Raw genomic sequence first — 13,989 nt, 5'->3', positions numbered from 1 at the left:
ACCAACAGAACTGACTGACCTTCAGTTCACAGTCGAACCGGTTGAGCTGGCCAGTCTGGTTAGGTTCTTGAACACTAATTGGAATTACAGAACATCAAATATACCTCTCATAACTAGAGCAAGTTTTACTAAATGTAATCATTGTGTTAAATGAATTTTCTTACTCACTAAATCATATTTACATACTATCATTGCTCTGAATAAATAATCCTCTTCAAAAGCTGTTCTGTAGCTTCTAATTCTCAAAACAGAGTGTGTTACATTGCTAAGATTTGGCTGATTAAGCTTCAAGAATCTTGTGTGCTTCTTCATCGGCATCCATATCGTGTATCTTCATCTGATCAAAAACTTTATCATCTGGTATGCCAACAGATGTGTATGTCCTAACCAGTCTCTTATATATCTCTCGAGTTAAAGGCTCCGTTGTTTTTAACAGCTTTACGACTTCCTCCATTCCTCTAACATCTCCTTGTTCTTCCAGGTAGTCCAAACAGGCAGTCACCGTGGTCGGATTTGGCCTCCAGTCCTTTCGCGAAACTGACAGTGCTCTTTTCAGCATCTCAACTGCGTCGGACATTTGATTATGCGCTATATACCCTGCTGCCAAGACACTCCACGTGCTCGCATAGGGTATTCTTCCCTGTGCAGCTTTCTCTGCAGCTTCTTCAGCCTTCTTAAGAAGACCCTTTCTGCAATATGCAGCAAGGAGCCTATTTAGAACGCGAAAATCATATGTCGTGCATTTAGACTCCCACTCCTCAAAGATCTTTTCAGCACCCTCAATATCGTCTAGCTTTGCGAGAGAGGTTACCATAGTACAAATATGTGTCACCTTCTCCTCAACAAATGGCTTATATTTAAACCAAATTCTGTAAAGTTCGTCCTTTTTACCAGCCTCTGCATAGAGAGATAGAAGAAAGTTAAACGCCAATGTGTTCTTTCCCGGGGGCATCAGCTTCTCAACTTTCGCTAACATTGTCAAAGCTTTCTCAATCGACCCAACTTTCAGATAGCCACTTGCAGCAGTTGCATACATGTTCCAGCTCTGCTCAACCCGGGGATCTTTTTCTAATTTATCTAATATTATTTCCATTCCAGAAATGTCAGCTGCAGCAGCATAAGCGGCCATCAGGTTTTGTATTGTGTACCGATCTTGAGGGATCCCGTTTCTTTCCATTTCCTTCGTCAAGGCATTGATCTTCTCAAAGTTTTCATTTTGACGGTAAAGGTTGATCATTATATTGTAAGCAAAAGATGATCTTATCATTTCCTTTTCTCTCATTTCCTGCAGGATTGCTTCTGCTTTCTGAACAGAGTTTTCTCGTGCATAGATGTCAAGAAGAGCACCATACACATTGTAAATTTTTAGCTTACCCGAGAGTTCCTCAAAATACATTTCCGCTTTCCGCGATCCATAAACTCTATCGATTAACTCTAACCTAATTGCAGCATCAGAAGGTGATAATACGAAGTATCTACGATCAGTCATCCAATGCGATATCTGAAAAATAGAAAGGAAAGATCAGAAAACCATGAACAAACAATTTAACTGTGTCTAATCATCAAAAGATTCAGCCTGTTAATTCCAATAAATTTGATAGTAGCACTAAGTATTTAACGGTTGGCATAAACACCTCATTCACATCAAGGTATGCCCCGTGACTCCAAAACTATGTCACAGATTGAATTTCTATGGCCTAAGATGGTTAGATTTATAATACGGCTTAATTGCTTTAAAAATCATGAACTTAAGTATGTATTGCAATTTAACACGAACTTTCAGTTCTGGCAATATAATACATAAACTATCAATTTTTTTTTGCAATTTGGAACACCAAGCAATTTTCCGTCAAGAAGTACTGATGTGGAAACCGGAATAAACACCATTCCGGCTTCCACATCAGCATTTAATTGATGGAAAATTGCACGGTGTTCCGAAAATAGAGAGTTAGAAAAGGTACCTCTAGAGCATGATTGAAGCGTCTGTAATCTTTCATGAGGCGAACAAGAGATTGAAGTAAAGGTTTCTCAACAGTGTTCCCTTCACTGACCCATTGATCCAAAATGGGCACAATTGAAGCTCTTGGGTCTCTTGCAGCTCCAACCCGATCAGTCAATGTTGATTGGGAATTAGTGGAGAAGAACCGTAAAGCTAAATTTGAAACCCTAGAAGGGAAGTTGCATTGGGGAGCTGGGTTAGATTTAGAAATCAATTTGGGAGAGAAATTGATGAAAAGTTTTCGCTTTAGCATTTCCATTTTGCTGAATGCTTTTTGGGGAATAATTAGTAATTTAGGGTTTATCTCTGGGTTTAAGGATTTTATTAGAGTGGAGAGTTGTAGCTTTTAACTCTTTATACGACGTGTCGTTTATTAAATGAGGTTTCAAAAAATTTAGACTTATAAGTGCCCAATTCGATTTTTTTTTTATTTTGATAATATTCTGAAGCTGCCAATATTTCTTTATCTGATGTTCAGTTCAACTTATTTAATTAAAGGCCAAATGTCGTATAAAGGTCAAACCTTTCATAAAAATTTCCCAAAAGTTTTAACCTTTCAATTTTGGTGATTTTGGCCAAAAACAGATTTTTTGGTTTCAATTGTGGCCAACTCTCAATTTGATTTCAATTTGCCTATGTGGCGCCTACGTGCCATGCGCATATATTGAAAGGTCAGGACTTTTGTGAAATCAAATAATCCATTTTTGGTCAAAATCGACAAAATTGAAAGGTCAGAACTTTTGTGAAACCAAGTAATCAGTTTTTGGCCAAAATCGATAAAAATTGAAAGGTCAAGACTTTTGTGAAAGGTTTGCCATTTTACAACATTTGGCCTTTATTAAATGGAATTTTTTGGTGAAATGTGTTTTTATTTTGTCAATAAACCAAAAGTATATAAAAAAAAGTAGAAATGTCTGTATTTACGCCATAAAATCAGTGTTTTAAAAACCGAACTTGACTGTAGTGTTTTAAAAACCGAACTTGACTGCAGTGTTTTAAAAACCAAACTTGACCGGCCAGTTCAACCTGTTCGATGTTATGGTCCCGCGAATAGGATCTCGTCACGGGTCTGTTCGCCGGAAAATCGTCTCGGTTTCCTTTATTTCTCCCTTTCTTCGAGCGACCTATTATCGAAATCTGGATATAAAAAGAGACTTCTCTTTTTAATTCTTTTACTGAAATTATTGATAATTTTATTTGATATTGACCCCTGATAGGAGTAAAATACTCCTATATTACGAGTCTCTTTCGCATCGCTTTGTATACTTTTGTTGCATGTTTCGAGTGATTATATCGCTTATTACGTGTTTTAGTGTTTCAGGATAAACGGAGCGTATGTGAAGGGTTTTGAGTCCAAAAGAGCAAAGAATCGATGATATGTGGAAGTCGAGAGATAGATTGAAGCAAAGGGCGAAGAAAAGATCAAAGAAGCCCTTCTCCTGCATGGTCTCGATCGAGAAGCACAATTTCACCTTGCTTCTCGATCGAGAAGATGAGCAAAAATCGGCAGAGTTTTTGGACATCAAGCTTCTCGATCGAGAAGCTGACTTTAATGAAGCTTCTCGATCGAGAAGGGCCAGAATTCAGCATTTCAAATCAGTTTTGGATCTTGTGCTCTCTTGGCCCACTTCCACTTTTGGACAAACAAGCTTGTAATAGGATGTTTTTTATTTCCTTTTTGGGCTTTACTATATTAGGACACCTTATGTCACATTTTAGGGTAAGCCTCTTTTGTAGCAACATTTATTACTCTAGCACTTATTCTCTTAGTTTGGTGTGACTTGTTCTTGGAGATTCCTCCATTGTTAAGGATTTGAAGCTTTTATTTCCAGATTTTGGGTTTTGAATTCATCTTTAATACAAGCTTAGTTATTGAATCTTCATTATCTTGTTCATGCTTTATTGTTCTTCATTGTTATTTGAGGTAAGCTTTCTCACTTTTATTATGTTGATTTACTATTGCTTAGTTGTTTTTACTTTAATCATGAGTAGCTAAACTCCTAGTCTAGGGGTTGTTTATGATTGCTATGTATGATTGTTAGATGATTGGTTAGGTTTGTATGGGTTAGGGTTTTGTTGTGTTTAATGATCTTAATGCTTGGATTAAGTTAGCTCCTTAATTGATGATTTGTGTTTGATTAGTGAGGACGAGAGTTAAGCTAATTGGATAGACCTCGTTAAGCATAAGCTTAAGACCTAAATGCGCGAGAGTGATTTAGGGATTTAGCGGTTGTTGAGTTTGCGGATTAATCGGATTGATTGTTGTAGTCGACATCCACTTGTGCGAGAGTGATTTGGATTTCGACTCATTAATCAATTGTCGATTCGTCAATTTCCGGCTCGAGAGAGCGGATTTAGATACCTTAGAATGGCTCGACCCGAACCAACACCCATTGACCCGACCTATTACCTAGGAATCTCGATGGCATGATTAGCAACCCTTAGGCGCTTTTAATTATTGTTTTTTAATCCTTTAATCAATTAGTCGTTTAATTCTTAATTGCTTCTTAGTCTAATCAGTGATTGTTTAATTTTAGTTCCGCTGTTATTAATCAAAAATCCAACTACTCTTTGCTTTCCGAATTGAAAATCAAAGTCAATTTCATTCACTTTAAACCCCTTGTCTCCGTGGGATCGACATCCGACTTCCGGATTACTACGAGTTGGCATTATTGCGTGAGCATTTTTGTCAACAACCCCCCTATATATAGGAAAAGGATCACTCGTTAACATACCTCAAAATCCTACTCTAATAAGGATTACTGACTTGACTAGGACTTTAAATAAACAGGAAATATAATCCTACTCTAATAAGGATTACTGACTTAATTAGGACTTTTAAATAAACATGAAACATAATAAAAATAGGATACTAATAACTCTAATTCCTAAACTGATTAGGATTACTCTATGCATCTTCTACGCATGTCTGACTCTTTTCTGCTGTACTGTCTTCCTACGAATGCATCCTTAACATTACTCCCCGCCTGTTCAAAGAGCTTGTCCTCAAGCTCGAACTCTGGATAAGTTTCACGAAGGTCAATTGGTTTTTCCCATGTTGCTTCAGAAATTGGAAGACCTTTCCATTCGACCAGCACCTCGGTTTCACCTCTATTGAGTCTAGAGCGAAGGAGAGACTGAGGTTGCGGAACGATTTTGCCATCTTTTAGAGGAGGCAATACAGGCACAATAGAAGGAAGTTCGCCTTTAAATTCCTTAAGCAAAGAAATGTGGAAAACATTATGAATTTTGCTACCAGCCGGAAGTTCTAACTCATAAGCAACCTTGCCCACCTTCTTCAATACCATGAATGGACCATAATACTTTGGAGCCAACTTATGAAAATATCTCCTATGTACTGATTTTTGCCGATAGGGCTGTAAACGAAGCCACACAAACTGACCAGGTTCAAAAGACAAATCACGATGATGTTGATCATACGCATGCTTCATGCGTGTTTGGGCTTGTTGTAAACGAAGCCGTACTTCGGACAACACATCATCCCTAGCTTGTAAGGATCTATCAATATCCTCTACCCTTGTTGAGCCTGGTTCATAAGAAAGTAAACGCGGAGGATCCCGACCATACACAACCTTAAATGGCGACATGCCTAAGGAGGTGTGGAAAGCTGTATTATAACAGAATTCTGCCCAAGGAAGCCAATCAACCCATTTGCGCGGTTGATCCCCAATAAAACAACGAAAATACATTTCAATTGTTCGATTAACTACTTCAGTTTGCCCATCGGATTGAGGGTGATAAGCTGATGAAAAGGACAATCTGGTTTTTTTTAATCGAAAAAGTTCACGCCAAAATGAGCTAGTGAAAACAGGGTCGCGATCACTCACAATTGACTCGGGTAATCCATGCAAACGAAATATTTGGGAAAAGAAGATATGAGCAACAGTAACAGCAGTGTATGGATGAGAAATAGGAATGAAATGAGCATATTTGGAGAAACGATCAACTACCACAAACAAGACAGATTTCCCCCCAACTTTTGGCAAACTATCAATGAAATCTATTGAGATATCAGCCCATATCTGAGTTGGAATTGATAAAGGTTGAAGGAGACCAGCTGGATGTAAATTCTCCCATTTATTTTGTTGACAAACTAAGCAACTTTGCACAAAATCATGGATTGTGCTTTTCATTCCTTTCCAATAAAAGTCAGCCTTAATACGATGTAGTGTTTTCTGAACTCCTTCATGGGTAGAGTTGTGAATGGTAGAGACAATGGAAGGAATTAAGGGAGAATTTGGTAATAAATACACTCGATCTTTGAAGAACACAAGCCCATCGCGTGAAGACCACTCCTTTTCTGTTTCCCCACAGCTAACCTTTTGAAGGATTGTCTGAAGTTCAGTAGACTCCTGTACTTCTAGACGTATTGCATCAATGAGTGAGACACGAGGGTGGGAGATAGCACAAAGAACCCCAACTTCTTCATCTCTTCTTGATAAGGCATCCACAGCACGGTTGAGTAAACCAGCCTTATATTCCACTTGGAAATCAAACCCAAGTAATTACTGACCCAATGCTGTTGAGGGGAGGTAGTAAGTCGTTGTTCCAAGAGGTATTTTAAGTTGTAGTGGTCTGTTTTAATAACAAAGGACCGACCCCATAAGTATGGCCGCCAATGTTGTACTGCTCGAGCGAGTCCAATTAATTCCCGTTCATATGCTGGAAGTTTTAAATGTCGATCTGCAAGTTTGCGACTGAAAAAAGCAATTGGATGTCCTTGTTGTTGCAAAACTGCACCGATGCCTATGCCGGACGCATCGCATTCTACTATAAATTGAAGTGCAAAATCAGGCAATCGTAAAACTGGAGTTGTTGATAAAGCTTGTTTCAATCCCTCAAATGCAGTCTGGGCAATCTCATTCCATTGGAATGAGTGTCGTTTTAACAGGTTAGTCAATGGAGCTGCTAACAATCCATAATCTTTGACAAATTTACGATAATACCCAGTAAGCCTAAGAAATCCACGCAAGGCTTTAACTGACTGTGGTAGAGGCCATTCAGTTACTGCCTGAATTTTAGTAGAATCCACTGCGACTCCTTTGCTATGGATAACATGCCCTAAGTAGTGCACTTGAGTTTCGCCAAAGGAACACTTGGACCGTTTGAGGAATAATTGATGAACTCGCAGCAGCTCAACTACTATTCGTATGTGGTGCAGATGCTCAATCCAAGTTTTGCTGTAAATGAGTATATCATCGAAGAAGACTAATACAAATTTACGCAAATACGAGTGAAATACCTCATTCATTAGTGACTGAAATGTTGAAGGTGAGTTTGTAAGGCCAAAAGGCATAACGAGGAACTCGAAATGGCCATGATGTGTACGAAAAGCGGTTTTATCTACAGCAGCGGGGTCCACGCGTACTTGATGATAACCTGACCGTAAATCCAATTTTGTAAAATATTGGGCATCATGCAGCTCATCCAATAATTCATCTACTACTGGAATCGGAAATTTATCCTTGATAGTTTTAGCATTAAGTTCACGATAATCTACACAAAACCGCCATGAGCCATCATGCTTAGGAACCAATAAAACCGGGGAAGAGAAAGGGGACTTGCTTGGCTGAATGATGCCTTGTTGTAGCATGGATGCACATTGCTTCTCAATTTCGTCTTTCTGCAGATGGGGATATCGATAAGGTCTCACAACTACTGGCCCGGAGCCAGGCAGCAAGTTTATTTGGTGATCACACGTACGGGAAGGAGGGAGACCAGTGGGTTCGGCGAACAAGTCTGGAAAATCAGCAAGTAATTTTTCCAATGCAGCAGTATGGGCAGTTTCCCCTTGTAGCAGGTGTATTTTTGAGTTGGTTTTCATGGGTTTGCCAGTCCAAGTAACCTTTTGCCCATTTAATTTGAAGCTCATAGTCAGGGAAGTAAAATCCCACAAGATTGGCCCTAGCGTCCATAACCACTTTACACCGAGGACTACATCAAATCCGTCCAAAGGTATAACATACAGATCAGTAAAGAAAATTTCAGTACCACTTGTAATTGAACATCTTCACAAATACCTGAACTATGTAACTTCTCCCCATTGGCTACCAATACTTGAAGACCTGGTCTATGTTTTATGGGTAACTTAAGTTGAATTGCTGCCTGTTCACTAATGAAGTTGTGTGTACTACCTGAATCGATAAGGACCAGCGTTGGCTCTGCTGCCACCAATGCTTGCAATTGCATAGTTTGAGAGTTTTTTATCCCTGTTATGGCATGGAGGGATATTTCTGGATCAATAATGGGCTCCTGCTCCATGTCATCATCCCAGTCATCTACCATTAGACAAAAGAGCCGTTTACACCTATGCCCTGCTGAATATGACTCATCGCAATTAAAACATTGTCCTTTTGCACGTCGTTCAGCCATCTCTGCTCTGGACAACCTCTAAATAAGGGGCGATGATATACTACCTGAGGAAGAACCTAGTGACTTATTCTCCCCTGTAAATCTCTTTTCTTCATGAGTTGTAGAGTAGGGGGCTGAATTTGCCGCTTTGGGTGCTGCCCATGATGAGGAAGCGCGCCGTACACCTATTCCGCGACTAATCTGCATCTTTCTCTCAAAAGCCCGTGCAAAATTCATTGCCGTCACCAAGTTTGGAGGATTTTGCATCTCCACATCCACTCGTAATGTCTCTATCAATCCCGCAGTGAACATATCCACTTGCTGATCTGCACGGACTGATGTTGCTCTCGCAAGTAGAGTTTGAAATTGTCGTTGGTATTCTTCAACAGTCCCAGTTTGTTTGAGATTTACTAATTCTCCTAATGGGTTGTTGCTTAATGGGGGTCCAAATCGCAAGAGGCAATAGGATTTGAACTGCTCCCATGCAAGCCTTGGTTCTTCCTGTTCCAACCTATAGAACCATAACTGAGCCTCACCTGTCATGTGGAAGGCAGCTAGTCCCACCTTCTCTGTTTCACCCGTTCTTTGGTTGAAAAAAAATTGTTCGCAGCGATATAACCATCCCAAAGGGTCCTCTGCCCCATTGTATGAAGGAAATTCCAGCTTGGAGTATCTTGGAACAACTGCTGATCCAAAGTGATGTGCTGGCTGATCTAGGGATGTTCTACTTGTCTCCTGGATATTACACCCTGACCTAGCCTCACTATTATGCTCCTTTTCTTTGCCTGAAAGTTGTAATTCCATCATGCGTTGTATTGCTTTGACGCTCTTGCGTAATTCGCGAATCTCCTGACTCACTTTCTGCTCTAAATCTTCGACTTTGCTTGCTAATTGGTTCTGATCAGCCATGACGACCGGCTCTGATACCCAATTGTTATGGTCCCGCGAATAGGATCTCGTCACGGGTTTGTTCGCTGGGAAATCGTCTCGATTTCCTTTGTTTCTCCCTTTCTTCGAGCGACCTATTATCGAAATCTGGATATAAAAAGAGACTTCTCTTTTTAATTCTTTTACTGAAATTATTGATAATTTTATTTGATATTGACCCCCCTATATATAGGAAAAGGATCACTCGTTAACATACCTCAAAATCCTACTCTAATAAGGATTACTGACTTGACTAGGACTTTAAATAAACAGGAAATATAATCCTACTCTAATAAGGAATACTGACTTAATTAGGACTTTTAAATAAACGGGAAACATAATAAAAATAGGATACTAATAACTCTAATTCCTAAACTGATTAGGATTACTCTATGCATCTTCTACGCATGTCTGACTTTTGTGAAAGGTTTGCCATTTTACAATATTTGGCCTTTATTAAATGGAATTTTTTGGTGAAGTGTGTTTTTATTTTGTCAATAAACCAAAAGTATATAAAAAAAAGTAGAAATGTCTGTATTTACGCCATAAAATCAGTGTTTTAAAAACCGAACTTGACTGCAGTGTTTTAAAAACCGAACTTGACTGCAGTGTTTTAAAAACCAAACTTGACCGGCCAGTTCAACCTGTTCGACCGTAAACCGGAGGTCAGTCCAGTTCAGTTCTTCCCTAACATATTGCTTGACCTGATCTTGAACATAATCATTCGGTTCAGGTAATTTCCATCTGTTACTATTGATCTTCAGTCATAACAAGATCTCTCTCAGTTTTCTCATTTGTGGCAATATCATCAGTCAATAACAGGTTCCAATGTGTTTAATGACTTTAAAATTCCTTTCTTTCCTTCAATATCTCCTTGTTCTTCCAAATAGTCTAAACAGGCGGTCAAAGTAGCAGAGTCCGGCCTCCAGTCTTGTTCCGCAACTGATATTGATCTCTTTAACATCTCGACTGCCTTCGACATTTGATTTTGTTCTGTATACCCCATAGCCAATACATTCCAGGTGCTAGCACAAACTGTTCTATCCTTCATAGCTTTCTCTACAGCAGCTTCAGCCTTTTTAAACAACCCTTTTCGGCAATACGCAGAAAGAAGCGTGTTTAGCACTCGAAAGTCATATATCTTGCACTTGGACTCCCATCCTCGAAAGATTTCTTCAGCACCCCGAATATCGTCCAGCTTTGAGAGAGAGCTAATCATGCACATAAATGATTCCGCCTTTCGTTCAACTAACGGCTTATATGTTTTCCAAGCTACGTAAAACTCTTCCTTTTTACCAGTCTTTGCATATAGACTAAGAAGCAAATCAAAAGCTGATGTGTTTTTCTCAAGGGGCATCATGTCCTCCATTTTTCTTAGCATTGTCAATGCTTTATCAATCAACCCGACTTTCAGATAGCCATTTGCAGCCACTGAATATACTCTCCAATCATGACCGAGTTGTGGATCCTCTTCTATTCGATTCAATATCCGTTCCATACCCGAAATGTTAGATACGGAAACATAAGCAGCCATCAGGTTGCTCAATGTGGATGCACCTTGGATGACTCCATTTCGTTCCATTTCCGTTATCAATGTCTCAATTTTCTCAGAGTCTCCGATTTGAACGTAAAGGTTGATAAGTATGTTGTAAGGAAAAGCCGATTTTGCCATTCCGTTTTCTCTCATTTCCTGCATAATCGCCTCTGCATTCCGAACAGATTTTTCTCGCACATACGCATCGAGAAGAGCACAATAGACAGGGGAACATTTTAGCTCATCTGAAAGATTCTCAATGTACTTTTCTGCTTGGGCTGATCCATAAACTTTACTGATCAACTCCAACCTAATAGCAACATCATCGGGTGTTGATTTAATGTATGGACGATCAGCCATCCAATTTGATATCTAAACAAAAACAAAAAAAATCAGAATTTGACATTTGGAATTGTCAAATTTATAAACTAGGTAGCACGGACACGGGTAAATGGGACACTCGGACCCGTGTCCGAAATGTTTCTGAAACAGGACACATTGATTGAATGAAGTGTGCGTAAACTTAACTGAACAATTAACTAAACTTCCAACAATTATTTATTTAACTAAAAAACACACTGCATCAGTCATACCTGTAAAGCATGGCTAAAACGGTTGCGATCTTTCATGAGGTCAACAATAGAACGAAGCAGGGGTTTCCGTACAGTATTTCCTTCATTTACCCAATCATCAAGAACTGATATAACTGAGGCTGTTGGGTCTATTACAGCTTCAATTCTACGGCATAATTTTGATTTTTTCAAATGGGTTTTTGGAATTTGAGTGGAGAAAAACAGTGAAGCTGAAAAATTCCATGAAGGGAAGTAAAACCTGGGAAGTGGGTTTGATCTTGAAATCAAATTGATTGAGAAATGAAGCTTAATTTGTCTCTTCATCATTTTTATTTTCTTTGCAAGTGGCAAATTTTCTCTCAGGTATGCAGACAAGAGCAGGAAAAAAAGCTTCAACATATTTGTTAAATTTTATAATTTTTTTTTATTTTCTAATTTTTATTAAATAATACTTTAGTTACATGAATTTATTTATTTATTTTGTCGACATGAATTAATTTAGATTTATATAAATAACTCACTTTAAAACTATCAATTTACTACTAAACTGTTTATAATCATTGATTTTTTTTCTTTTACAAATTTAGCACACAACTTTCAATTTTAAAAAATGAATTATGATTTTTTTTAATCGGAATATCGATCAATTTTTTGATTGAAAAGATGACGATGTTATGATGTGGCGTGCTCTAGCCTCCACTTTTCATGCTCGCACATTGGTATGTTTTATTAGAATTTCGATCTGTATTTCAAACTGAAAAAAAAATAGTTTTCAAAGTGTAAAAATTAAAAGTTCGTGTTATAATCGTAAAATATGTTAATAATTTTATTGTAAACCGACTTTTTAAATTTTTCCATCGTGATGAATTAATCCAAAATCTTTATCCCTCCCCAATTATCAAAAAAAAATATTACAATTGATACATTTAGACTACCTAATAAAAATTAATAAATTTAATGAGCTGACTTATAACAAAATTAATATTAAATTGAATTGACCATAATATGCAAGTTAAAGGTACGAATTATAATAAATAGAATAAAAAAAAGTCTGCATGAATTGATTGCATCAACAAGAATTGAAGTGGTGAACCATAGCTTTAAATCAAATTAGTGAACAAAGTTAACTACATGCCAATGTCTTATCTTATGGCTTAATCAAGCTTAACTTGCTGTATACATAAATCAGACTATATCCTATCAGAGCAAAACCAAGAACAGCTAAAGGAAAGGAAGAAAACGAGAGCGTATCAATCGGAATTGAGCTATAATCATCAACTCGAAATCATTTGCAAGCAATGGTAGAAAAAGTTCGTCTAGTTGATGAGAGGACTAGGTCCAGATCTTGGCAAAGGTCCCTTCGGTAGCATCGGGAAAAGGGTCTTTACTCTATTTGAGTCGAACGGATTCTCTGTTGCGAAACCTGAGACCTTCTCCTGATGAAGCAGCCGAGCCTGATCGGAACCTCTGATTAGAGCGAAAACTATGGCTAGAGCAATAAGGAAGTAGATGAAAATCTTGGTGCTGCTTGAATTCGACATTTTTTGCATTTAGTTCAGAACTATAGGGTGATAAAGAGCAGAAGATTATATATATATAAGGAAATGCTGCTGTGAAATGGTCAGGTATTGCATGCACGAAAGATGGGCCGGTTTGTCAACTGGGATTTAGTACAGGTCATATTTCATTGACATTTGCCGGCAAAAATAATCTGACAGTTAAAAAAAATAAGAATAGAGTAGGAAAATTCTGATGAATTTGTATTATCACTCATTTTAGGTGTTAACAAGAATTCTGATAAGCCGGCTGCTAGGATGTAAACAAGCCGAGCATGAGTTATACCAAATCCGAACTCCAATGTAATATATAAGCCCGAGTTTGAATTTGAATGGATTAAAATTCTAAGCTTGAGTTCGAAATCAAACTACTTGAACGCAACTAGAGTAGGCTCGAGTTAAATAAAGAAAAACTAATTTAGAAAAAATACCATAAATATATTTTAAAAAAATCACCACAGAATAAGAATCACCCAATTACGATGATACATGCATAAATTTAGATAAAAAGCTAAATAAAGTAAAAGAAAACATAAATTATAAGTAAGAGACTTATTTAGACTCGCCAACTACATGAATCTCTTTACAAAATCCTCGAAGTCAACTGAAGATTAAACTCGAATATTTCGAGTGGATCACAAATAACTCGAGAGTAACCCAACTCATATACAGCCCATCGGCTACTTATTTTTTCCAAGACTGCTAGTAAAGGCAAATGGTTGAATGTCCTGAAATCTTTAACTGTGAATACTTATTATTCAATTAACTCCGTCAGCTGGACAATGAGTCCCCATCTATGCAGACGTAAAACCATTGACTTTATAGAAGTACACATCATCAATTGTGAATAAATTATTAGTTGACCAAAGCAGATAGCTATTTCAGATTCATGAACATGTGGCCAAACACTCATGGTGCACCAGGTTTTTGGCTTTTCGCACCAACAAATAAAAAAAAAAAACTATACCGTACTGTTTCATAGTCATGTAAAGTCGAACTGACCGTTTTCTCACCCCTAACGACAATACC

At 38.0% G+C, this 13,989-nt stretch overlaps 2 protein-coding genes across 2 annotated transcripts; both read right to left on the bottom strand.

Moving 5' to 3' along the window:
• Window positions 1-101: 101 nt before the first annotated feature.
• Window positions 102-2,322, bottom strand: LOC126656761 (pentatricopeptide repeat-containing protein At2g20710, mitochondrial-like). The gene is made up of 2 exons (XM_050351372.2): window positions 1,962-2,322; window positions 102-1,501 (listed from the first exon to the last, which is right to left on the bottom strand). Exons 1-2 carry the CDS (start codon window positions 2,256-2,258, stop codon window positions 281-283), a joined length of 1,518 nt encoding a protein of 505 aa, XP_050207329.1. The 5' UTR covers window positions 2,259-2,322; the 3' UTR covers window positions 102-280.
• Window positions 2,323-9,916: 7,594 nt separating this feature from the next.
• Window positions 9,917-11,803, bottom strand: LOC126655484 (pentatricopeptide repeat-containing protein At2g20710, mitochondrial-like). The gene is made up of 2 exons (XM_050349694.2): window positions 11,426-11,803; window positions 9,917-11,204 (listed from the first exon to the last, which is right to left on the bottom strand). The coding sequence occupies exons 1-2, from the start codon at window positions 11,801-11,803 to the stop codon at window positions 10,107-10,109; spliced, it is 1,476 nt and encodes a 491-aa protein (XP_050205651.1). The 3' UTR covers window positions 9,917-10,106.
• Between the last annotated feature and the right edge of the window lie 2,186 nt (window positions 11,804-13,989).

Source organism: Mercurialis annua, linkage group LG7 (assembly GCF_937616625.2).
Source record: "Mercurialis annua linkage group LG7, ddMerAnnu1.2, whole genome shotgun sequence".
NCBI classification, from domain to species: Eukaryota; Viridiplantae; Streptophyta; class Magnoliopsida; order Malpighiales; family Euphorbiaceae; genus Mercurialis; species Mercurialis annua.
Note: the sequence above shows the minus strand (reverse complement) of the source record. Positions and strands in the feature narration are given on the sequence as shown.

What these genes read in the sequence shown, in the direction of transcription:
- LOC126656761 (XM_050351372.2), bottom strand. Translation starts at nt 2,258, where the DNA reads ATGGAAATGCTAAAGCGAAAACTTTTCATCAATTTCTCTCCCAAATTG. An exon ending in GCTTCAATCATGCTCTAGAG is followed by an intron (nt 1,502 to 1,961) that starts GTACCTTTTCTA and finishes TCTATTTTTCAG; the next exon opens with ATATCGCATTGGATGACTGA.
- LOC126655484 (XM_050349694.2), bottom strand. Translation starts at nt 11,803, where the DNA reads ATGTTGAAGCTTTTTTTCCTGCTCTTGTCTGCATACCTGAGAGAAAAT. An exon ending in GTTTTAGCCATGCTTTACAG is followed by an intron (nt 11,205 to 11,425) that starts GTATGACTGATG and finishes GTTTTTGTTTAG; the next exon opens with ATATCAAATTGGATGGCTGA.